A 24,172-nucleotide genomic window follows, 5' to 3' on the forward strand; every position below is an offset into this window, starting at 1 on the left:
GCCCGGCCGGGGAGCCCGCCATTTTCTGCTGGGGCTGGCGGGAAAGGCGGGAAGGGAGCGCCAGCAGCGCGAGCGCGAGCGCCGGCGCGGCACTCCCAACGGCTCCAACGGTCGCCGCAGCGCGGGCCGCCGGCTCCACACGCAGGTAACGGCGGCGCCCCCGGTGCCCCGCCGCTGCCGCCCCCGGTCCCCCCGGGAGGGAGGGGGGGAGGTGGCGGCGCGGCGGGGAAGGGGGGGGGGCGGCTCGGCACCGAGGTCGTCTGAGGAGACGCTTCCCTCAAGTCCCGCCTTCCGTGTGTCGCCGGCCGCTGGTTGGCTGGGAGGCGCGGGAGCGCGGTGGCGGCGCTGATTGGCTGGGAGCCCCCGCGGCGCCCCGGGAGCCGATGGGCCGCCAGGCACGTCAATCACGGGGGAGAATTCGCGGCTCGTCCCCGCTTCGCTCGGCTTACAAACCGATTGGCGAAGCGCCCGCCGGCCAATCAGCGGGGAGAGCCCGCCGGGCTGCGGGCGGTCACCTGACGTCGGGCAGCCAATCGAGCCCTTCCGCGGCGCGAAGGCTTCTGGGACTTGTAGTCCGGAGCTCGCGGCCCCCCCCCCCCGAGGTGACACCCTGCGGGGGCAGGCGGGACGCCTGGGCTCCTTCTCCTCATGGAGGTTTGTCCCGGCCGGTCAGTCCCTGGGCCTGGAGGGAGGCAGCAGCCCGGAGGTCTCCCTGCTGCCCACTCCGGGGATTGTCCTCCTTCCCTTCCCTCATGCCCTGCTGCCTTTTTACGTTAAGTTTGCTGCGTTTTGAACCGAATCTTGCCTCTTCTCTGCCTCAGCAGCCTCCTTCCGCTCTGAGGACCGTCCAGGATGGCCCGTACCAAGCAGACTGCCCGTAAATCCACTGGCGGGAAGGCGCCCCGGAAGCAACTGGCCACCAAAGCCGCCAGGAAAAGCGCCCCGTCCACGGGCGGGGTGAAGAAGCCGCATCGCTACAGGTACTTGGAGGCTGCTCGCCGGCGCTGGGGAAGGACCCAACGCCTTGTGCCGGTCGTCGCTGTAAAGAAACACCGTGTATATCGTGGCGGGCAGGAGGAAGTCGTACCCCTGGGGCTAGCGTCGAGGGGTTTAAAGTCCCCGAGTACGCGGCTCGCGTCACCACCGATCGCTTCCCGGCTCGGCCGAGGTCTCGTCCCTTCTCCAGGCCGGGGCTTCCCCTCTTCCCCTTTACCCGCCTTTAAACGTCTAGGTTGTGAGCTCGTTGCAGCAGGCGCTGTCTCTCGCCGTGGGTTATTTTACGCGGTGCCGCCGTAGAGGCGCCCCTGTAGCTGCAAGTAAGATTTGTGTTATTACCTGTGAGAATAGCATTATAAAATATTATCCTGCTGACTTATTGTTAAAACAGAAGAGTGAGGATCACCTGCATGTATACAAAGAGGCTTGCGGCCAAGCCTTCGACCACGTTTGACAGCTCTCCTGCTCGGAGGCAGGAATTTCGGCGCTGCTTCAGTCCTTGTCTGGGAAGGAAAAAGTACCGCGAGGCCACTTAAAAAGGAAAAAGCTCACAGTTACCAGTAGGTTAATATTGGGGACTGTCAGTGTTGTTGGTCCCCTTTTGAGTACTGCGTTTTTTTGTATTATTATTATTTTTAACCACACCTGGTCTGTTCCGTTGTTGTTAATACCACAGACCGTAGCCTGGAGGGATTCCACACGCGCACCCTGTTAAAGGCAGAACGCTTCAGGCCTCGGCCCCTTGTTGTAGAAGGGAGGATGGGCTGGAAGGGGATAAGTGCAGTGGACGGGGCAGGGGGGAAAAAGCAATCTTCTAATTTAACACTTGAAATATCTTCCAGGCCTGGCACCGTGGCCCTCCGGGAGATTCGACGGTACCAGAAATCCACGGAGCTGTTGATCCGCAAGCTTCCATTCCAGCGCCTGGTCCGGGAAATTGCTCAGGATTTTAAAACGGATCTGCGGTTCCAGAGCGCTGCCATCGGAGCCCTGCAGGTGAGTGAATTCCCCCCTTCCCTGCCCCAGGTAAGCTTAATGCCCAGAAAATGGTGAAATACCTTCCCAAGTGTGATCCTGAGCCGCTTCTGAATAACCAAACGGTGCGAAGACGACAGGCCTGTGCCTGTGTCCGAGGCCACACGTGAAAAATACTCTCGCTCCCGTAGCCTGCGCCTCTGAGCTGCCCCGTGCGTGCGCCTTTCTCGCTTGAGAGGCCTCGCTGCAGCTTGCGCTGCCAAAAAAGGCAGGTTTGCCCCAATTTACTGGAGTGTCCGACACGCGAACCGCAAGCTGACCGCGCCACAGGCCCAACAACCCTCCGTGAACGTTGGGGGGGGGTTGTTTGGAGGCGATAACCGCTTGAGTCGGCCCCTGTACGAATCGCCCGCCGGAACCTCTGGTTCCTTTGCTAGTTGAAATGGGATTAACTGACCCTTGGGGGCATGTGACGGAGAGACAGGGCTAATCAGGAGCTGTCGGGGCGCCCGGATTATCGCGCCGGCTGCCGAGCGCTTCCGTGCCGGCAAACCCCGGCGCGGGAGCCGTTGGGGCGCCTGGCGAAGGCCGTGGTGCCGCCTTCGGGCTTTGCGCTCTGCCCTCCGGTGATCGCTGTGCTTTTTCCGTCCGGCAGGAAGCCAGCGAAGCTTATCTCGTGGGGCTCTTCGAGGACACCAACCTGTGCGCGATTCACGCCAAGAGAGTCACCATCATGCCCAAAGACATCCAGCTGGCGCGCCGCATCCGCGGCGAACGGGCTTAACCCGCTGCGGCAGCCGCCGCCGCCGCCGCCCGCTCGTGCAGTGTGTTAGAATAGACTCGAAGGGTTTGTTTGTTTTTTCTCCTCCTCCTGTTTGTAGTGGCTAGGACTGTACGGGACATGTTACGCACCTATCTTAGTAGCGCTAAGCAATCAGGAGAGTCAAATCTGTTTGTTCATGACGTACAAGCAAAAAAAAAAAAAAAAGAAAAAAAAACCAACAAAAAAACACACACAAAAAAAAAACCTTTGAGAAATTTACAAGACTTTTGGATTTTTGTTTTGTTTTTGTAAACTTTTTTTTCAGAATTGCAAAAAATAAAATATATAAAACAAAAGGGGGAAACATTTTTGAAATATCTGGTTTTGTACACAAAACTTAAGTAGACTTAGGCATAAAAAAGGAGCTTTTGGTCTTCAGTTTGTAAAGATATATCTGCAGAGATCGCTCGACACTATTTTTCATGATTTGATTGTTTCTGTTTCCTTTTTCCTTTGTATTCCGGGAATGGGTGTGATCTTTAAGCCTTGTTTTCCTATCTCCATTTGTCTCGTGAAACGTGAGTTAGATCTTTGTAACTTTCCGGTTTCTTCACCCTGCCGTGGCAACAAAATAAGTAAATAAAATCAGTAAATGTTAACCGTCACCCTGTAGTTTCCCTTGCGGTTCATTTTTGCGCTGGCCTACGTGTGTTTTGTGCTTTATTGTAAATAAATCCAGGTTCCGCTGCGCTTCCCTGCCCCAAACCCCGAGGTTTTGAGGGCTGTTTCAGCCCGTCATTGGGGAGTCGGTTTTGAACGGAGCCGCTGGGCTCGGCCGCGGTGGCAGGGAAGCGAAGCGGCCGAGCCCTCGTTAAGCTCCCCGCGCTAATTCCTCCTCTCTCGGCGAGCGCGCGGCTTCCGCAGAGCGACCGGTATTTGTTCCACAGGTGTTTCCCTTCGGAAGCACCTGCCGTGCAGACGGACTCGCGCTTCCCTTGGCCTTTCTCCAGGCTTCCTCTGCCTTTCCAGCTCCCTCCCAACTGACTAATTTCCTAGTTTTCCCTCTTTTTTTTTCTTTCCCCCACTCTTGCCAGGGCAGCGGATCCAGTTCGCCTCCGCTCTTGACACGTCGCCCTTTAGCGGAGCGGCTCGTCTCCCGCAACGAGCACATGGGAAAGCGTGTGGAAGGCGGAACGCCGCTGCCGCTGCCTCCTCCTTGCCGGGGCTTCGGGCTCGGTGCTGCCGTCGCAGCTCCTTCCGTCAGCGTTTTCCGTCTCCCCGTGGCCGGGGGGGGGACAGGGACCGGCAGCCGCAGGTGCTAACGGGGCCGGGGGCGGATTACCGCCGGGGCGCGGATGCGATCGCTCCCGACAGGTTGGCGTTAAATTTAGAGCCGGGGCGGCCGAGCGGGAGCCCTCCCTTAGCCGCCTTAAGCGGGATTAGGGAGCCGGCGGCTCCGGGCTCCTTGCTTTTCCCTCGGGCAGAAGGGAAGCCGAGGACGTGCCGTTTCCCCCCCCTCCATGCTCCAATGACAGCGGGCGCCCAGTGAAAACGTGGAAAAAATGGGCGGAAAGGGGCATCCCGAGGGAGGATTTGCTGCCGCCGCGGCCAGCTCCGTCCAGCGAGCTTGGCAGCGCGCGCACACAAGGCTTCTGCCTTAACGTGTATATCCAAGCGCGGGGAAGGCGTGTAACATTAAACACGGAACTAATTGCATCTTTCCAGGGATCCGGCGCCAATCCCGATGCTCTTAGGGGATCGGCCGGAGCGCTGGGGGCTGCCGGCTCCCAAACGCCCCCGTTGGCCCCATTTCGGTGCGGGCAGCTCCGCTCTGCTCCGCTCCGGCCCTGGCTGTTTGGCCGCGGCTCCGGCCCAGCCGCTCGCTCCGGGGCAGGATTTGAATTAAGGGCTTAAAGGCCCGGAAATAGCGGAGCCGCAGCGGGGGGGTGCGTGTGTGTGTGTGTGTGTGTGTGCGTGAAACGAGCTGGTTTCCCCGCTCCGTCGCCGGCCGATTTTAAGGGCCGAGCGGGCTGAATCGCGCCAAGTGAGGCCGGGACGCCCCTCGCAGGGCAGGCGGCAGGGTCGGGATACGGGATACGGGATGCGGGGTCTGGGATTTGGGATGCAGGGTGTTGGAGGTGAGGCGCTGGATGCATTATGTGGGATCTGGGGCTGTGAGATGCAGGGGCGGGATGTGGAGCCTGGGATGTGGGATATAGGGAATATGGGATTCTGGATGCGGGATAAAGGGTCTGGGATGGGGGATTTGGGATGCGGGATGCAGGATACGAGCAATGCAGTGCGTGCAGTGCAGTGGACCCGGTGCAGTGTGCACGGGGCGATGCAGTGCGCACGAAGCGGTGCAGGCAGTGCAGGCAGCGCAGTGCAGGCAGTGCAGCGCAGTGCAGGCAGCGCAGTGCAGTGCAGTGCAGGCAGTGTAGCGCAGGCAGTGCAGGCAGCACAGTGCAGCGCAGTGCAGGCAGTGCAGCGCAGTGCAGGCAGCGCAGTGCAGTGCAGTGCAGGCAGTGTAGCACAGGCAGTGCAGGCAGCACAGTGCAGTGCAGTGCAGGCAGTGTAGCACAGGCAGTGCAGGCAGCACAGTGCAGTGCAGGCAGCACAGTGCAGCGCAGCGCAGGCAGTGCAGTGCAGTGTAGGCAGCGTAGCGCAGTGCAGGCAGCGCAGTGCCGTGCAGTGCCCGGGCTGCCGGCGCCCCGCGGGGATTAGGGTTAATCAGCGCCAAATCCCCGTGTCTCCAAAACAACCTAATCAGGCCGATTTCCACGCGCGGCCCCAGCTGCCGCGAGCCCCGAGGGGCCGGGCACCCGCCGGAGCCGAAACCTCCTCCCTCCTCCAGCCCTCCAGCCCTCCATCCATCTCTCCATCCCTCCATCCCTCCTTCCCTCCTCCATCCCTCCATCCATCTCTCCTTCCCTCCATCCCTCCTTCCCGCCATCCCTGCATCCCTCCCATCCCTGTGTCCCGCCGATCCCCCAGCGGCTCCACGTGGGGAACCCACGGCCGGGGGGGCTCAGGCAGCCCTGGAAGGGGCTTGATTGGGCCTGGAGCAATTAGTGCCCAGCTGCCGGTGGGGGTTAACGAGCAGCAGGGGCTGGGGGGGGTCACGGCTCCCCCAGCGCGCCGGGGGGGGGGGGCAAGGTGCGAGGGACGGCTGCATCCGGGTGGGAATGGGGCAGGATTCCCAGCTCCACGAGGCAGGAGCGGGGCAGGATTCCCAGCTGCATCCGGGCGGGAGCGGGTGCATTTTGCGGCCCCTCGGGGCAGGAGCGGGGCAGCCATGGCCCAAGGGGGCTGTTTTGCTGTTTGGGGGCCGCTCGCCCCCTTCCCAGGGCTCCCGCACCAGGGAGTTAGCGGGAATTGGGAGCCGCATCCCGAGCCGTGCCGGTCCCGGACGCCTGGGCCCCCGCAGCAGTGGCAGCAATGCAGCCCCCCCCCCCCAGCTGCCCCTTTCCTGCCCCAATCCGCCCCCCCGTCCCCATCCCCGTCCCCATCCGTAACCCGGGAATTAGTCGGCGTCGGCGTCGTCGGGATTAGCGGCGGATCAGCGCGGTGGCCGGTGACATCAGGCCCCGGCGCCCTTAAAGGCGGCAGCGGCGTCCGCGCGGCCTCCCCACCGCCAGCGCCCGGTAAGCGCCCGCCGCCCGCGGGGACGGGGACGGGGACGGGGACCGGGATCGGGACCGGGATGGGACCCTCTGGCTCAGGGACAAGCCACCGGCTCGGTGTCCTGGCATGGGAATGGGGACAGGGCTCTCGGGTGACGTCCTTGGTGTCCTGGGGCTTGGGGACAGGGATGGGGGTCTGGGGTGACGTCCTCCAGGTTGGGGACAAGCCACCGGCTCGGTGTCCTGGGGTTTGGGGACGGGGATCTGCAGCGACGTCCCCTGGCTCGGGGACTGGCCACCAGGTCTGCGGTGACATCCTCCGGCTTGGGGACAAGCCACCAACTTGGTGTCCTGGGGTTTGGGCATGGGGACCTGGGGGTGACGTCCTCCAGTTTGGGGACAAGCCACCGGCTCGGTGTCCTGGGGTTTGGGGACGGGGATGGGGTCTGCAGTGACATCCCCGGGTTTGGGGACGAGCCACCAGGTCTGTCCTGGGGTTTGGGGACGGGGACGTGGGTCTGGGTCGATGTCCCCCGGCTTGGGGACGAGCCACCAGCTCCGTGTCCTGGGGTTTGGGGACGGGGGGGGGGGGTCCATGGTGACGCCACGGCTCGGGGACGGGATGCCGTGTCTGTCCCCGGCTCGGGGACGGGGATGCAGCTCCGGGGCACCCAGGTCTGCACACGGGTCTGCACACGGGTCTGCACACGCACGCACACGCATGCACACGCATGCACACGCATGCACACGCATGCACACGCATGGCCCCGCGCACAGACACGCGTCTGGTGCAGGGCCGCGCACACGGGTGTGCACACACCTCCGCGGGCCCGGACACGCACCGCTCCACGTGTGCACAGACACATGGACACGCACTGCTCCATGCGTGTGCACGGACACGCGTGTCACCGTGGGCCTGCGCATGCACTGCTCCACACGGACATGCACGCGCGGACATGCACCGCTCATGTACGGCCCCCGCCACGCAGGCACGCACCCCCCCCACGCGTACGTGGACCCCGCCACGCATGCACGGCGCCTGCCACACCACGCAGGAGCCACGCCACACGTGCACAGCCCATGCCACATGCACGGGCTATGCCACGTGCGCGCAAGCCCTGCCACACATGCATGCATGGTCCCTGACACGCATGTACGGACCCTGCCACGCCATGCACATGTGATGTCATGCATGCACGGACCACGCCACACCATGCATGGTCCCCGACACGCCATGCACATGCTATGCCATGCATGCATGGACCCCGACACGCATGCATGGACCCTGCCACACCATGCATGGGCCCCAACACACCATGCACATGCTATGCCACGCATGCGCAGACCCCGCCACGCATGCACGGCTCATGCCATGCACAACTCATGCCATGCACGGGTCCTGCAGCACCATGCATAGTTCATGGTGTGCGCAGCCCCGCCACGTCGTGCGTGTCCCCCGTCATGTGTGTCCCCCGTCACACGGGTCCCCTGTCACGCGTGTCCCCGCACGCCCCGCAGGGCTCACGCGGCTCCGGGCGCCGGCTCGCTGAGCCCCTCTCCGCCCGCAGCCGGCCGCGGCGCAGCCGCCCGGAGCGCGATGTCCTACCTGAAGCAGTCGCACTACGCCGTCAACGCGCTGCCGCTCGCCGGTGCCGGCATGGACCTGCTGCACTCGGCCGTGGGCTTCGCCGGTGAGCGGCGCGGGGCACGGGTGGGGGTCGGCGGGAGGGACGAGCCGCGGGCGAAGCCAGGACCCTCGCACGGAGCAGCCCCTTGCACCCTGGTGCATTGCACAGAGCAGCCCCTTGCACCCGGCGTGTTGCAGCTTCAGGTGCATCGCAAGGAGCAGCCCCGCGCACCCAGGTGCATTGCACAGAGCAGCCCCTTGCACCGCGGCGCGTTGCACCTTCACGTGTGTTGCAAGGAGCAGCCGCTCGGGGCTGAAGCCGTGGGCGAAGCTGGGTTTGCACCCAGGTGCATTGCACAGAGCAGCTCCTCGCACCCAGGTGCGTTGCACGGAGCAGCTCCTTGCACCCAGGTGCGTTGCACGGAGCAGCCCCCTGCACCCAGGTGCGTTGCACGGAGCAGCCCCCTGCACCCTGGTGCGTTGCACGGAGCCACTCGTTGCGCCCCGTCGCGTTGCACCTTGAGGTGCGCTGCAAGGAGCAGCCCCTCGGCGCCGTGGGGCCGATCCCACGGGTGAAGCCGGGTGCGCTGCAAGGCGCAGCCGCCCGTGCCCGCCGTGGCGGGGCTGCGGGTGGGTGTTCGCTGCGGCGGGGGCCGGCGGTGGTGCAGCGCCCTGAGCGTGTGCCGCCCGCCGCAGCCCCGCCGCGCAAGCAGCGCCGCGAGCGCACCACCTTCACGCGGGCGCAGCTCGACGTCCTCGAGGCGCTCTTCGCCAAGACCCGCTACCCCGACATCTTCATGCGCGAGGAGGTGGCCCTGAAGATCAACCTGCCCGAGTCCCGCGTGCAGGTGAGCGCGGCGGGCGGCGGCGGCGGCGGCGGGTGACGCGGACACGGGTCTGGGCGTGCACGGCGGGGGTCGTGCACGGCTCTGCACGCTCCTGTGCGCGTGGAGGGGTCGTGCACGGCTCTGTGCACGGGTCGGGCGTTGCTCCACGCACCAACACGAATGCGCGTGGGCTGCACACAGCTTGGGCAGCCATGTACATGTGCATGAGTCAGCCACGACCCCGTGCATCCGTGTGCACGGCTCCCGGGACGGCTCCAGCCCACCCCATCTTGGTGCTTCCAAACGCATGCACATGCCAGAGGATGCACCTTGGTGCATGCACATCTATTTGCATGCTGGAGGATGCACTTTGGTGCATGCATGTGCATGTGCACATATTTTTGCATTCTGGGGGATGCAACTTGGTACATGCACCTGCATGCCTGGGGGGGGGTTGCAGCTTGCTGTATGCATGTGCACATGCACGCCTGGGGTTTGCAACCTGGTGCATGCACATGCGTGCTGGGGGGGGGGTTGCACCCTGGTGCATGCACATCCGTTTGCATGCTGGGGAATGCAACCTGGTGCATACACATGCGTGCTGGGGGGGGGGGGTTGCACCTTGGTGCATGCACATCCGTTTGCATGCTGGAGGCTGCAGCTCGGTGCCTGCCCCCGCCGCAGGTCTGGTTCAAGAACCGCCGCGCCAAGTGCCGCCAGCAGCAGCAGCAGCAGCAGCAGCAGCAGAGCAGCGGCCAGGCCAAGGCTCGTCCCGCCAAGAAGAAGAGCTCGCCGGCGCGCGAGGCCGCCCCGGAGCCCGGTGCTGCCGCCGCCGCCACCGCCGTGGGGGCTCCCTACAGCCCGGCGCCCCCCGGCCCCCCCCGTGGCCATGTGGAGCCCGGCGGCGTCCTCGCCGCTGGGGGAGCCGCGCGCGACCCCCTTTGCCGGCACCTACGGTCCCGGCTTCGCCGCCGCCGGCGCCTACCTGGGGGGCCTGGAGTGCGGCTCCTACGCGGCGCTGAGCCCCCTGGGGCCCCCGGGCGCCGGCTACGGGGCGCCCGCCGCGCTGGGCTTCGGCGCCGCCGACTGCTTCGACTACAAGGAGCCGAGCGCCTGGAAGCTGGGCTTCGGCGCCGCCGACGGCCTCGACTACAAGGAGCCGAGCGCCTGGAAGTTCCAGGTGCTCTGAGCGCCTGCTGCTGCGCCCGTGGCCCGGCATGGTGCGTCCCTGCACGGTGCATCCTTGCAGCATGGGACGGCATTGCAGCATGGTGCATCCTCACAGCACAGTGCATCCTTGCAATGTGGCACGGTATTGCAGCACGGTGCAGCCGTGCATGCTACATCCTCACAGCACGGTGCATCGTTTCAACATGGGACAGTGTTGCAGTACGGTGCATCCCCGCGTGGTGCATCCTCACGGCGTGGTGCATCCTCACAGCATGGGACAGCGTTGCAACACGGTGCAGCCCTGCATGGTGCATCATCGCAGCATGGTGCATCCTTGCAACATGGCACAGTATTGCAGCACACTGCAGCCATGCATGCTGCATCTTCACAGCATGGGACAGCGTTGCAGCACAGTGCACCTTCACAGCATGGTGCATCCCCACGGCATGTGACATCGCTGCAGCACAGTGCAGCCTCGTGGCACGGGACAGCCCTGCAGCAAGGTGCATCCTCAGGGCACGGTGCATCCTCACGGCGTGGCACAGCGTTGCATGGTGCATCTTCACATCCTGGTGCTTCCTTGCACAGTGCGTCCTCGCAGCGTGGCACATCCTCGCGGCACGGTGCATCCTCGCGGCCCGGGGCATCCTCAGAGTGGGGCAGAGCCTCGCAGCAAGGCGCAGCCTCACGGCACCGTGCACCCTCGCAGCACGGAGCAGCCCCACGGCGCGGTGCAGCCTCGCTGGCTTGTGGCACCGTGCAGCCTTGCCGGACTATGGATGGGGCAGCTCTGCGGCCGGGTGCATCTGCACCAGCTTGCGGCACGGCAAAGCTTCGGCAGACTGCGGCTGGTGCATCTTCACAGCACGGCGCATCCTCGCCAGCCTGCAGCGTGCTGCAGCTGTGCCGGACCGCGAATGGCGCATCCCGGGAGATGGCACATCCTTGCATGGTGCGGCCTCAGCGGTTCATGAAATGGTGCATCCCTGCAGGACAGTGCGTCCTTGCACGGTGCATCCCTGCAGCACGGTGCATCCCTGCACAGTGCATCATCACGGCATGGTGCATCCTCGCTGGCCTGTGAAATGCCGCATCCCTGCAGCATGGTGCATCCCTACAGCACGGTGCATCCTTGCACGGTGCATCCCTGCGGGATGGTGCATCCTTGCACGGTGCATCACCATGGCACGGTGCATCCTCACTGGCCTGTGAAATGCCGCATCCCTGCAGCACGGTGCATCCTGGCAGGATGATGCATCCTTGCATGGTGCGTCCCTGCAGCACGGTGCATCCTTGCACGGTGCATCCCTGCAGCACGGTGCATACCCACAGCACGGTGCATCCTTGCACGCTGCATCCCCGCGGCGCAGCCCCTGCACGGGCGCCCCCGGCTCGAGCCCCTGCTCCTCCGTGCCGACCCCAAACCCTCTTCTCCCCCTCCCCGGCCCGACCCCCCCCCCCCCCCCCGCGGCCGGTTCCCCCCTCCGGGGCAGAGCCGCCCCACGGCGCCGTTCGCGGACCTCGGCGCGGGCTGCGTCCCCGACCCTCCGTCCCCGCTAGGGAGAGACGACCCCCCCCGGCCCGGGGACGGGATTCGGGATTAAAAAACAGGAGAAGGAACAACTACGGCAGCAAAAGAAAAAATAAAAAAGGAAAAAAGGCTTTAAATAAAAAAAGCCCCAAAGGAGGCCGGGCCGCTGCGCTCTGCCTCGCTTCCCCTGCTGCTCGCGCGGGTAACGAAGGCGCTGCAGGCGAAGGCGGGTGCAAACGAAGAGGGGGTGCAAACGAAGGCGGTTGCAATTGGCTAACGAAGGGGGGGGGCTGCAAACGCAGGGGGCTGCGAAGGAGCAAGCAAAGGCGGCTGCAACCGTGCGAGCGCAAGGAGGGGCTGCAAACGAAGGGGGGCTGCAAACGAAGGGGGGCTGCAAACGAAGGGGGGCTGCAAACGAGCACCCTTCGCATGAGGGACCCGGCTCGGTGGGTCCCGTTGCACGAGGCTGCCAGCCCTCCCCCCCCCCCCTTTAATTCGGGCCGTTTAATGAAAGTTGTGTTTTGGAAAGGGGGAATTTTTTTTTTCCCCGTTTCCTTTAACCCCTAAATCCGCCCCCGAATGACATTGCAAATCCATTAGGGCGCTAATCCGGTGATGCAAGCGGCTGCGTGGCCGCGCCGGGCCCACAGCGGGCGCGTGTGGGGCAGGTGCAGGCTGGCGGGGCCCACGGTGCGCACAGGGGGACATGGGGGGACATGGGGGAACATGGGGACATGGGGGGACATGGGGGGACATGGGGACATGGGGGAACATGGGGGGCACGGGGGGATCCATGCACACGGGGATGGTGCAGACAGGGTCCGTGCACACAGATCCCTGCACACGGGGCCGTGCACGCACATGGGTGCATGCACATGGGGTGCACACACGGGGTGCACACACATGGGGTGCATGCATGCACACGGGTCCATGCACACACACACGGGGTGCATGCATGCATATGGGGCGCACACACAGGGGGCATGCACACAAGTCTGTGCACACACGGGGTGCATGCACTCATGCACACGGGGTGCACACATGCAGGGTGCACACACATGGGTGCATGCACACAGGTCCGTGCACACACAGGGTGCACGCACACACACGGGGGGTGCACACACGCATGCACGGGGGGGGGTGCGCACATGCCCGCGGGGTGCACACATGCAGGGCCCAGGCGTGCGCACCCCGTGCCTGCAGGCCGCCCGCGGGGGGGGGGAGCTGCGGCCCTAATCCAGGCCCTGCCGGGCAGATGGGGAGTTAATCGGCCTGGCGGGGGGGGCAGGGGGGGACGCTGGGACCTTGCGAAGGGTGAACGCGCCGCGGGGGGGGGGGGGGGGCGGGAATAAGGTTAAGCTTGGTTTAAAGTGGCTAAGGAAGGGGATTTGGGGGGGGGGGGCTCGGGCCTGGGGTGCAACAGGGAGGGGGACGGGGTGCAGGGGGGGGCAGGGTGCATGCAGGGATGGGGTGCATGGCAGGATGGGGTGCAGGGGGGGACAGGGGGGTGCAGTGCAGGGGGAATGGGGTGCAGGGGGAATGGGGTGCAGGGGGGATGGGGTGCATGAGGGGATGGGGTGCAGGGGGGATGGGTGCATGAGGGGATGGGTGTGCATGGGGGGACGGGGTGCATGGCAGGATGGGGTGCCGGGGGGGGGACAGGGGGGTGCAGTGCAGGGGGAAGGGGGTGCAGGGGGGGATGGGGTACAGGAGAATGGGGTGCACAGGGGGATGGGGTGCAGGAGGGGGATGCGGTGCATGGCAGGACAGGGTGCAGGGGGACGGGGTGCATGGAGGGATGGGGTGCACAGGGAATGGGTGTGCATGGGGGGACAGGGTGCATGGCAGGATGGGGGCAGGGGACGGAGTGCAGATGGACGGGGTGCACACGCCAGGGTGTGCAGGTTTGCACGGCTGGTTGCATGTAAACACAGCCTCCCCCCCCCCCCCCCGGGCTGGGGGGGCCCAGGCGTCCCGCCCCCCCCCCCGGGCTCCCCCGCGTGCTCCGCTCCGGCCGCCAGGCGGCGGCAGAGCACGCTCCGGGGGCGTGGCTACGGGGGAAGGGGCGTGGAACGGGGGGCGTGGGCTAAGGGAAGGGGGCGTGGCACGGGGGCGCGGCGCTGGGGGCTTCGCTGCAGGGAGGGGCGTGGTCATGGGGGAGAGCCCAGCGGAGGGGGAGAGGGCGTGGTTAAGGGGTCGGGGGCGTGGCTATGCAGCGTGGGGGCGTGGCCTAGCCATGTGCGGAGAACTGGGCGGTTCTCCGGGGACGAGGGGAGGCTCCGCCCCCTGCTGTTGGCGCCTGTCACGTGACGGGCGCAAGATGGCTGCGCTCGGGGCGGTAGGTGGTTCCCGCCCCCTCCACCCCCCCCCACCGGTCACCTTGGGGACGTGACCCGCCCCCCCCCCTCCCCCGGGGCTGGGCCTGGCCGGGGGGGGGGCAGGTTTGGGGGGGTCCCAGGGCCCCGCCCGGGCCTCAATGGGGGCTTGGGGGTGTCCAAAGGCCCCGCAGGCCTAAAGGGAGGGGGCAGGTTTGGGGGGGGGGATCAGCATAGGGTGTGTGTGTCCCCCCCCACGAGGGTCCTCCGCGTCGTCCCCCCCATGTGCCCCCATTTCTCCCCCCCCCAAGGGCCCCCATGTCCCATGTCCCCCCCATGTGTCCCCATTCCCCCCCCCCGAGGACCCCCATGTCCCCCCCAGGTGCCCCCCCATGTCCCATGTCTTCCCCCCCCGGTGCCCCCCCATTTCCCCCCCCCGAGGGGCCACCATGTCCCATTGCCCCCCCTCCCCGAGGGCTCCCCGTGTCACTCCCCCCAGGCACCCCCCCATGTCCCCCCCCAGGTGCCCCCATTGCCCCCCACCGAGGGCCTCCCTTGTCGTCCCCCCCCCGGGTGCCCCCTGTGTCCCGTGTCTCCCCCCCCGTGACCCCCATTCTCCCCCCCCCCCGAGGACCCCTCTTGTTGTCCCCACCCGGGTCCCCCCCCATGTCCCATGTTGTCCCCCCCTGTGACCCCCATTCCCCCCCCGAGGGGCCCCTGTGTCCCCCCCTCCCTGGTGCCCCCATTCCCCCCCCCAAAGGCCCCCTATGCCCCCTACCCCTTGGACGCCCCCCCACCCCACCCCGCTCTGCCCGGGGGGGGCCGGGGGCCGCACGGTGCCGAGCCTCTCCCGCCGCAGCTCCGGCGCTGCGGGGGGGCCTGGGGGGGGGCCCGGGCGGCTCCGGCTGCTGCTTCCGCTGGCTGCGGCCGCGCCTGGGCCTCCTCCGGGCCGGCGGCGGCGGCGGAGCTGCGGTTCGCCGCCCTGCGCCGCCTCGGCGCCTGGTTCTCCGACGCGGAGGTGCTGGCGGGCTGGAGCGCCCGGCTGCAGCGCTACCCGCCTCCGGACGAAGAACGCGTGAGTACGGCATCGGCGTTCCCGGGCGCCGGAGCGGCGGGAAGCAGCACCCCCTGGTGACGCCGCGCTGGCTCTCGCGCAGCTACTGCGGCTACGTGCAGGAGCTCTACGGCGACGACGTGGCGGCCGCCTACTTCGCCATCTCCTGCTGCGGCGGCGGCGCCAGGTGATGCCCGGGATCGCGGCGGGATGGTGGCGGGATCGCAGCATGGCCTCACATGCTACCACTCCCCCCCCCCCCGCTTTCCGCGCAGGTTCGAGGGCCGGGACGAGTGGCTGCGACCCGACGCGCGCGGGCGCTTCAGCCCGGAGCTGCTGCAGCTCCGGGACGTTCCCGTGGTGGCCATCGACCTCCGCGGCTCCGCCGTCAACTACAGCGGCTTGGACAACCTGGGTGAGCCGGGGCGCCGCGCGGGGACGCCGGAGGCACCGGAGCCCGCCTTTCCCCCCTCCGCTGGGACGGGAACAGTTCCTGGTGGCGGCGGCAGCTAAACGAGCCTCATCGTTAGCTGGCAATAACGGGAAAGCCGGGAGCTGCCGGGAGGGAGCCGGCGCAATGGGGAGGGAGCCCGGAGGGAGCCGGAGCTGCTGGGAGCCGCCAGGGAGGGAATTTCCCACTGCTCCTCCACTTCCGTGGCCAGAGTGTGGCACCCGCGTTTCCTCCTGGGATTTCCTGGCCCCGGAGTGGGGCTGCTCTAGCCAAAAGCCGTGTGGGCTCCGTTGCCGGGCGGATCCCGGCTCGTTCCGAGGAGGCGGCTTGAGCGGGGCGCCGTCGCCCGCAGTGCGGCTCACGCGGCTCCGGCACCTGGACCTGGGCGGCTGCCGGCACCTGGACGACTGGGCGCTGGCGCGGCTGCACGTGTTCGGCGAGAAGCCTGCGGGAGCTGTCGGTGGCCGGCTGCCCCCGTGTCACCGAGCGCGGCCTGGCCGCCCTCCACCACCTGCGGTGAGCGCCGGGGATTTGCCGGGAACGCCGGCTCCCGCCTCGGGGACGCAGAAAGGGGGAGGTGGGGGCGACAAGACCCCGCTCGCGACGGCACTGGGGACCCCGGGGAGGGACGGAGCCGGCTCCTTGCCGTCCCCCCCCGCCTGGAAAGCCTGGTAGCCGGCGGGTTTTCCGGGATCGACTCCGTCTCCCCCCACAGGCACCTGCAGCGCCTGGACGTCTCGGACCTGCCGGCTGTTCCCAACAAGGGCCTGGTCCGCATCCTGCTGGAGGAGATGCTGCCGCACTGCCAGGTGGTGGGAATGGACTACGGAGACGGGCTGGAGCCCCCCCCAGGCCCCCCGGCGTAACGGCGTCGCAAATCCCCCCCCCAGGCCGAAGGGGTTTTGGGGTGAAATCGCCCGGATGCAGCCCCCTAGAGCAGCTTTTGGGGGGTGAAACCGCTCCCCCCCTCACACCCGGCCCCCGTCGAGTGGATTTGGGGGTGGAATCGCCCTCCTCGGAGGAGTGGAGCCACCGCAGCTCCCTGCCCTGTTTTCCCCTCCTCCCCGCGGGCTTTGGCCGCGATTCCCGGCGTCCGGACGGGTTTCGGCGCTGGAAACGTCCGGCCTCCTCCCGCGGGCGGCAGCGGGGTGCCTCCGCCGACGTCTCGGCCGGGCTCGGACCTCGCCGGGACGCCAAGGACCATTAAACGGGGGGGTTCCCGGCTCCGCGCAGCGCCCGGCCTCTGCTTCCTCCTTCCGCGTGCGCGTGGGGACGGGGAGGACGGAAAAGGCGCCCGCGGGGGCGGCGGCAGTGGCCGGGTTTATTGGGGAGGGGGCGGCAGGCGCCGGGTCAGCGCTCGAAGTGCTCGAGCGGGTAGTGCTCGCCGTACTGCTGCAGTTGCCGCGCCAGGGGCCTCCTGCTGCTTCTGCAGGCGCGGCGGCATCTCCCGGTAGACGTCGGAGAAGAGCAGCTCCGGGTTGGGCTTCAGCTTGCGCTCCGCCTGCTCGAAGGCCTCCATCACCTGCGGGGAGCCGGAGCGGGAGCAGCAGCAGGACAAGGAGGAGGAGGAGAATGAGGATAAGGATGAGCGTGAGGAGCAGGAGAAACAAGGATAGAGGATGAGAAGGAGGAGAATGAGGAGGAGTAAAGTAAGGGGGAGAATGAGGAAGAGGATGAGGAGAACAAAGAGATTGAGGATAAGGATGAGCATGAGGACCAGAAGACAAGGAGAACAAGGATGAGGATGATGAGAAAGGGAGGAGGAGGAGGAGGAGGATGTGAAGGAGGATGTGGAGGAGGAAAGGATGAGGAGAATGAGGAGATTGAGAAAAGATGAGCATGAGGACCAGAAGACAAGGAGAACGAGGATGAGGATGATGAGAAAGGGAGGAGGATGTGGAGGATGAGGAAAAGGATGAGGAGAATGAAGGGATTGAGGATAAGGATGAGCATGAGGACCAGAAGAAAGACAAGGAGAACAAGGATGAGGAGAAAGAGAAGGAGAATGAGAAGGAGGATGTGGAGGAGGAGGAGGAGAGAATGAGGAAAAGGATGAGAAGGAGGATGAGAAGATTGAGAATAAGGATGAGCGTGAGGAGAAAAACAACGAGAACGAGGATGAGGATGATGAGAAGGAGAACAAGGACAAGAAGGAGAATGAAGAGAAGAATGAGGTGTGGAGAAGGATGAGAAAGTGGAGGATGAGGACAAGGAGGTGGAGGATGAGGAGCAGGAGGATGAGGAGGAGGGGAACAAGGAAGAGAATGAGAAGGAGCAGGAAGACGAGGAGAAGAAGAGGATAAGGATGAGAACGAGGAGGAGGAGAGGCAGCCCCGGCCCCGCTCACCTTCTTGCGGGAGCTCTTCCTCCAGCTCTTCTCCTGCTCCTCGTCCCACCAGCCCCGGCCCAGCATGTAGTGGCGCAGGCGGGAGATGGGGTGGTCCTGCTTGTCCCAGTAGTTGACCTCGTCCACCGAGCGGTAGGCAGAGCTGTCCGTCGCTGGTGCTGTGGTGGCCGATCCTGCGGCGGGGACGGGACGGCGCGGTGACCGCCGCGTCCCCAACCGCGTCCCCAGCTGTGTCCCCAGCCGCCCCCGTCCCCCGCACCTGTAGGTCATGGCCTCGATGAGGAAGGGCTGGTTCTCGGCCACGGCGCGCCGCCGCGCCTCCTTGGTGGCGTTGTAGACGGCGAAGACGTCGTTGCCGTCCACGCGGATGGACATCAGGCCGTAGCCGGGGCCGCGGGCCGCTGCGGGGGCCGCGGTGAGGGACCGGCGCCGCTGTCCTCGCCACCCCCCTCCAACGCCAACGTTGGCCAACGCCATCACCATCATCACCGTCACCGGCTCTTACCGATGCCGTCGCCGCGGTACTGCTCCGTGGTGGGGGTGGAGATGGCGTAGCCGTTGTTGCGGCAGAAGAAGATGATGGGGCACTCGAGGTGGGCGGCGAAGTTGAAGCCGGCGTGGGCGTCCCCTCGCTGGCGGCGCCCTCGCCGAAGTAGCAGATGACGGCCGGTTGGCGTTGGCCCTCTTGATGGCGTAGGCGGCGCCCACGGCTGCGGCGGCGCCCGGCGTCAGCGCCCGCGTCCGTCCCGCGTCCCCTTTCAACCCCCCCCCGGGCGTCACCTGGGGATCTGGGTGGCCAGCGGGGAGGAGATGGTGACGAAGTGCCGCTCGCGGCAGCCGTAGTGCACCGGCATCTGGCGCCCTTTGCGGGGTCGCTGGCGTTGCCGTAGCACTGGGCCATGAAGAGGTCCAGGGGGTAGCCGCGGTAATGAGCACGCCTGGGGGGGGGTGGCAGTGAGCCCCCATCGCTGTCGCCCCCTCCATCGTCCCCCCGCCCCGTCGCCCTTACCCGCCTCACGGTACTGCCCGAAGACCAGGTCGGTGTCGGCCAGCGCCGCCGCGCTGCCCACGTGCGTCCCTCCTCGCCGTAGTTGGTCATGTAGAAGGAGATGCGGCCCTGGGGGTGGGCACGGGTGGGTGGGCACGCGCGGGGGACGCGGCGGCGGTGGCCCGTCCCTGTCCCCCGTCCCCCGCGGCTCACCTGGCGCTGCGACTCGTAGAGGATGCGGTCCATGGTGTTGAGCAGCGTCATGGTCTTGTAGAGCTTCAGCACCAGCCTCCTGGGGCAGCTGCGGGGGGGTGGAGGAGCGGCGGCCGCGCGGAGGGAGCGGGCGTGGGGACGGGGGTCTCGCGGGGACCCCGTGGGGATGGGGATGCCGTGGGGGATGGGGTGTCTCGTGGGGACGGGGATGCCGTGGGGACGGGGACAACCGTGGGGATGGGGGACACTGTGGGGACGTTGTGGGGATGGGGGTCTCACGGGGACCAGGGACGTTGTGGGGATGGGGGACACTGTTGGGATGGGGGATGCCATGGGGACGTTGTAGGGATGGGGGTCTCATGGGGACGGGGACGTTGGGGGGATGGGGGACACCGTGGGGACAGGGGATGTGCTATGGGGACAGGGGATGCTGTGGGACAGGGACGTACTCTGGGCAGGGGGCCCTGTGGGGATGGAGGATGCACTGTGGGGATGGGGGACGCTGTGGGGGAGGGGGGACACGATGTGGGGATGGAGGCCATGGGGAAGGGGACACCGTGGGGATGGGGGACACCATGTGGGACAGCGGATGCCGTGGGGATGGGAACACCGTGAGGACAGGGGACATGATGTGGGATGGGGGACACCGTGGGACGGGGACGCCGTGAGGAGAGGGGGATGGATGCCATGGGACGGGGACGCCGTGGGGATGGGGACGCCATGGGGACAGGGATGCTGTGGGACGGGGGACACCGTGGGGAGAGGGGACACGATGTGGGGCTGGGGGACCGCCGTGGGGGCCGGACGGCGGGGGGGCGGGCGCCGACCTGGGGGTCCTCGTCGGGGTGCAGGACGTGGCCCTGGCGGTCCATGACGCGGTAGACGGGGATCCCCGAGATGACGTTTGGGCTGGATGAAGCGGAGCCGCTCGGCGAAGTCGGCCGAGGCGCCGGGGAACTGCGGCTTCTCCGCCAGCGAGGCAGCTCCTGCTGCCGGGCCCCCCTGCGGCACGGCGCCCCCGTGTGCCCCGCTGCGCCCCGATTCACACCCCCTGCGCCCCCCTGCGCCCCCCTGCGCCCCGATTCACCCCCCGGGCCGCAGACCACGGCGCCCCGATTCGCCCGGATTCGCCCCATTTCCGCTACCGCCCCCCCCCGCGGGGAGAGCGCCCCGATTCCCCCCCTTCCACCCCGATTCCCCCCTTGCACCCAATTCCCTCCTTTTACCCGATTCCTGCTCTTTCACCCCGATTCCCTCCTTTTACCCGATTCCTCCTCCTTCACCCCAATTCCCCCCTTTTTCACCCGATTCCCCCTCTTTCACCCAATTCCCCCCCTTTCACCCTGATTCCCCCCCTCTTTCACCCCAATTCCCCCCCTTTCACCCTGATTCCCCCTCTTTCACCCCAATTCCCCCCTCTTTCACCCTGATTCCCTGCCTTCGCCCGATTCCCCCTCTTTCATCCAATCCCTCCCCTTTTGCCCCAATTCCCCCCCTTTCGCCCCGATTCTCCTGCAACGCTGCCCCCCTCCCCGCCGAGAGCACCCGACTCGCCCCAATTCCCTGCCTCTGTGGCCCCCCCCGCCAAACTCCCCCGCTTTCACCCCGTTTCCTCACTGGTGCCACCCCTCCTTGCAAAACCGCCCCAAATTCCCTGCCTCTGTGGCCCCCCCCCCGCCCAAACTCCCCCGCTTTCACCCCGTTTCCTCACTGGTGCCACCCCTCCTTGCCAAAAACCGCCCCGTTTCACCCCCATTTCCTGCACCCTGCTGGGCACATGGCACCCAAATCTCCCCCATTTCCCCCCCAAAAGCGCCCCATTTCCCCCGGCGCTTCTGCCCCGCTTGGCCCTGCTGGAGGGAACCGGCCCCGCGGCCCCCTGCGGCACCGATGGCAGCTGGGGACGAGGCGCAAGATCACGGCGACGGGACGCGGGGACACAGCGCGGGGACACGGGGACGGGAAGTGGGGACACGGAGATGGGACATGGGGACACAGCGTGGGGACACAGGGACAGGACACGGGGACAGACGTGGGAACACGGGGACGGGACGTGGGGACACGGGGACGGGACGTGGGGACACAGCGCGGGGACACAGGGACAAGATGTGGGGACACAGCGTGGGGACACGGGGACAGGACACGGGGACACGGGGACAGGGACGCGGGGACACAAGACATGGGCACAGGAATGACATGTGGGGACACAGGGATTGGGGCACCGGGACGTGGTGTGGGGACATGGGGATGTGGGGACACAACACAGGGGTGCAGGGAGGAGACGTGGGGACACGGGGGCGTGGCGACGACACAGGGACACGGGGATGGGACACGGGGACAAGGACACGGGACGTGGGGACCCGGGGATGTGGGGATGGGGTGCAGGGACGCGTGGACGGGATGTGGGGACACGGGGATGTAGGGACACGGGGGATGTGGGGACACAGGGACATGGGGACACAGCACAAGGGTGCAGGGAGGAGACGTGGGGACGTGGCGACGACACAGGGACACGGGGATGGGACACGGGGACAAGGACACGGGGACCCTGTGGGGGGGGGGACGGCACCCGGGGACGGGACCCGGCGGGGCCGCGGGCCCCACTCACGGCGGTGCTGAGCCCGCGGGCCGATCCCGATCCCGATCCCGATCCCGATCCCAGAGCGGGTCCCGGCGCCGGGGCCTCCCGTGGCGGCGCGGCCCGCAGGAGCCGCCCGCGCAGCGACCGCAGCGCCGCCGCCGCCGCCATCTTGTGCGCGGCGGGGGGGGAGGGGGGGGTGGGAACGCCGGGGACGGGCGCGGGGGCGGGGGGGACCGCGGGGGAGCGGCGCACCGGGGCACCGGGGGGACCGCGGAGAGGGGGCACCGGGGCACCGGGGGGGGGGGGGGTTCGGAGGGGACCCGGGGCCACCGGCACCAGAGGATCGGTCCCCGGCGGCCACCGCGCGGACGCGGGGTCACCCCGACCCTCCCCGGCGTCGCCCCGGACCCAGCGTCGCCCTCCAAATCCCCGTGTTTAACCCCAAACACAGGATCCCTCGCGCCTCCTCCTCGGGGGGGGGGGGTGAGGAGGTGGCTCCGGCCCCGGCGGGGGCGGGGCTATACGGGACGAGGGGCGGGGCTAGGCGCTGAGCGGGGCTGGGCGCTGAGGGGCGGGGCTATGAGCGAAGGGGCGTGATCATAAGCCGAGGGGCGGAGTTACGAGCTTGGGGCGAGGCTAGGCTCCGAGGGGCGGGGTTAAGGGAAGACGGGCGTGGCCAAAGGCCGAAGGGCGTACGCGGGGCGGGGCTGGGCGCGCGCGGGGCGGGGCTGGGCGCAGCGGGGGGGCGGGGCTGGGCGCGCGGGGGGCGGGGCTATGTGCACGCGGGGCGGGACTATGTGCACGCGGGGCGGGGCTATGTGCACGCGGGGCGGGGCTATGTGCACGCGGGGCGGGGCGGGGGCGGGGCTGGGCGTGCGCGGGGCGGGGCCGGGCGGCGCGCCCACGTGCTTCCCCCGGAAGCGGAAGCGGCGGCAGCATGGCGACGGCGGAGGAGGAGGAGGATGGCGGCGGCGGCGGCGGGTGCTGCCTGCGGCCCTTCTCGTGTGAGCAGGGGCTGCTCTCGCGGCCCGACGGCTCCGCCGCCTTTATCCAGGGTGCGCGACCCCCCCCCCTCTCCCCCCTCACCCTCCGGGGCGGCCGCCGGGGTCCCTTCTCCCCCCCCCCCAGACGCCTGGGTCCCCTGGACCTGCCCCGTCTCGGCCCCCCCCGGACGCCTGGGCCCCCCCGCGGTGACCCCTCCCCTCCCCCCCCCGGTGCCCGCAGGGGACACGTCGGTGCTGGCCGGGCTCTACGGCCCCGGCGAGGTGAAGGGCAGCAAGGAGCTGCCGGACCAGGCGGCGCTGGAGGTGCTGCTGCGCCCCAAGGTGGGGCTGCCAGGTGGGTGCGGGGGGGACGGGGGGGGCTGCCAGGTGGGGGGGGCTGTGGGGTGCGGGGGGGCTGTGGGGCAGCTGTGGGGTGCAGGGGTGCAGGAGGAGCTGCCAGAGAGAAAGCTTCAGAACCACCTCCTACTCGGCTGCTTGTATTTGATTTCTATGTATGTAGAAATGTAGAAATGTAGAAATGTTTTGAAGTACACAAAGTAATGGGAGAATCTGACCACAGCATTGCAATGATTCCGTACAAAGTTGTAACATGACAGAGCCAAAAGAAGTTTAATCTTTGGTTTTTGCACTTATGGTAGACAGAAGTGTTACTTATAGCACTTGTGGGTAAATTATCTTACAATGTAGTAATCACTTTGCAATGTAAATTGTCAATAATCTTTAGCTGTCTTTATTGAGTTCCCTCTGCAGTCCACCTCCAAGTTCCCTCTTTGCCAGCCATGCTGTATCCTCACAGAATTATGATGGTTCTAGTTGGAAAGGATTGAGATGAGCCAATGAAAGTTTTTGCTCTAACATTCATTAATGAAAGACAAAAAAGGAAGTTTTTAAACAGCCAGTTTACTGAAGGATAAGATAACACAACAAGGGAATTGAAGGACTTCTGATGCATTTAATTCTTTTCTGGATTATATTAGATGCTGGCACCATATGGGACATCAGGAAATACTTAACTTCAGCCATAAAGGGAAGTGATTTAGAGCAAACTGCAGTGTTTCAAACTATAGGACTGAACAGTCTCTAGACACTCTGAGCTCACCTCAGTTGGGAAATGCCACTGAAGCCTTCCAATTTCTCTGCTAGGCCTCCAGAGCCAAGCAAGTCCTTCCTGGGAAATAGGTGGCACCTCTGGAACAACTTCGGATGTAAACTGTGGCCCAGATGAGCTATACCCAGCACAGCTCCATGCACAGGACTGACCACCTCAGCCAAGGTTTCACTTGCATCCTGCTCCACCTGGCTCCTTCATGCAGCAGGGAGCCGGTACATCAGCTCAAATGGAGCAGCCCACCTTGTCTTTTTGCTCCCTGCAAAGCTAGCTCAGAGGGGAAGGGAAACAGGGAGGAAGATCTCCTAGAACAGCACTGCAAGCCGAGCCGTAAATCGGCCCATAAAAGCACCCTCACCTTGTCCCACAGAGGACACCTTTCTACCTTTCAGGAAGAAAGCAGAAATAGTGGGTGAAAGATCTACTAGCCCTGCGTAGCACGTGTGCAAGTTGGGGGTCTCTCATTTCTGCAGGGAAAGCTTCACCACCATGACTGAGTAATTATTAGTCTTTTTTTCAGTCCCTGATTAATCCCAGAAAACCATTTTAAGCCACAGCTGTGGTTTCAGACATTCCTGAGGGTGGACTTGTTTGGATCA

The 24,172-nt window shown here is 66.2% G+C and overlaps 5 protein-coding genes across 7 annotated transcripts in view; 4 read left to right on the plus strand and 1 right to left on the minus strand.

Annotated features, from left to right (window-relative positions):
• LOC106493904 (histone H3.3A) lies at positions 1-3,399 on the plus strand. 3 transcript variants are annotated; one of them, XM_067314515.1, is made up of 4 exons: positions 1-145; positions 822-980; positions 1,839-1,992; positions 2,627-3,399. In XM_067314515.1, the coding sequence occupies exons 2-4, from the start codon at positions 853-855 to the stop codon at positions 2,753-2,755; spliced, it is 411 nt and encodes a 136-aa protein (XP_067170616.1). In that variant the 5' UTR covers positions 1-145; positions 822-852; the 3' UTR covers positions 2,756-3,399. The 3 variants fall into 3 exon arrangements, with proteins under 3 accessions (XP_067170616.1, XP_067170617.1, XP_067170618.1); XM_067314516.1 differs by having other exon boundaries at positions 825-980; XM_067314517.1 differs by lacking the exon at positions 1-145 and adding an exon at positions 607-654.
• A 4,555-nt stretch (positions 3,400-7,954) lies between these two features.
• Positions 7,955-10,000, plus strand: LOC136994964 (homeobox protein otx5-B-like). Its single transcript, XM_067314412.1, is given in 4 exon segments — positions 7,955-8,048; positions 8,681-8,832; positions 9,496-9,641; positions 9,643-10,000. Coding segments are annotated over 4 exon segments (750 nt in total).
• A 3,832-nt stretch (positions 10,001-13,832) lies between these two features.
• On the plus strand, positions 13,833-16,565 carry DMAC2 (distal membrane arm assembly component 2). Its single transcript, XM_067314414.1, is given in 8 exon segments — positions 13,833-13,850; positions 14,588-14,878; positions 14,880-14,902; positions 14,985-15,068; positions 15,157-15,296; positions 15,685-15,773; positions 15,775-15,848; positions 16,048-16,565. Coding segments are annotated over 8 exon segments (870 nt in total). The 3' UTR covers positions 16,199-16,565.
• A 68-nt stretch (positions 16,566-16,633) lies between these two features.
• Positions 16,634-21,629, minus strand: BCKDHA (branched chain keto acid dehydrogenase E1 subunit alpha). The gene is given in 17 exon segments (XM_067314415.1): positions 16,634-16,742; positions 16,744-16,854; positions 17,680-17,826; positions 17,828-17,852; positions 17,939-18,080; positions 18,185-18,310; positions 18,313-18,345; positions 18,348-18,389; positions 18,443-18,547; positions 18,550-18,609; positions 18,612-18,617; positions 18,689-18,760; positions 18,763-18,796; positions 18,881-18,956; positions 19,670-19,788; positions 19,790-19,882; positions 21,489-21,629. Coding segments are annotated over 17 exon segments (1,392 nt in total). The 3' UTR covers positions 16,634-16,682.
• A 731-nt stretch (positions 21,630-22,360) lies between these two features.
• Positions 22,361-24,172, plus strand: part of EXOSC5 (exosome component 5) — a 4,316-nt gene continuing 2,504 nt past the window's right edge. Inside the window, exons 1-2 of the mRNA XM_067314470.1 lie at positions 22,361-22,516; positions 22,686-22,799. Coding sequence (XP_067170571.1) covers positions 22,399-22,516; positions 22,686-22,799 — 232 coding nt within the window. The 5' untranslated portion in view covers positions 22,361-22,398. The remainder of the gene's footprint in view (positions 22,517-22,685; positions 22,800-24,172) is intronic.

This window comes from Apteryx mantelli, chromosome 35, assembly GCF_036417845.1.
Source record: "Apteryx mantelli isolate bAptMan1 chromosome 35, bAptMan1.hap1, whole genome shotgun sequence".
In the NCBI taxonomy this organism is placed as follows: domain Eukaryota; kingdom Metazoa; phylum Chordata; class Aves; order Apterygiformes; family Apterygidae; genus Apteryx; species Apteryx mantelli.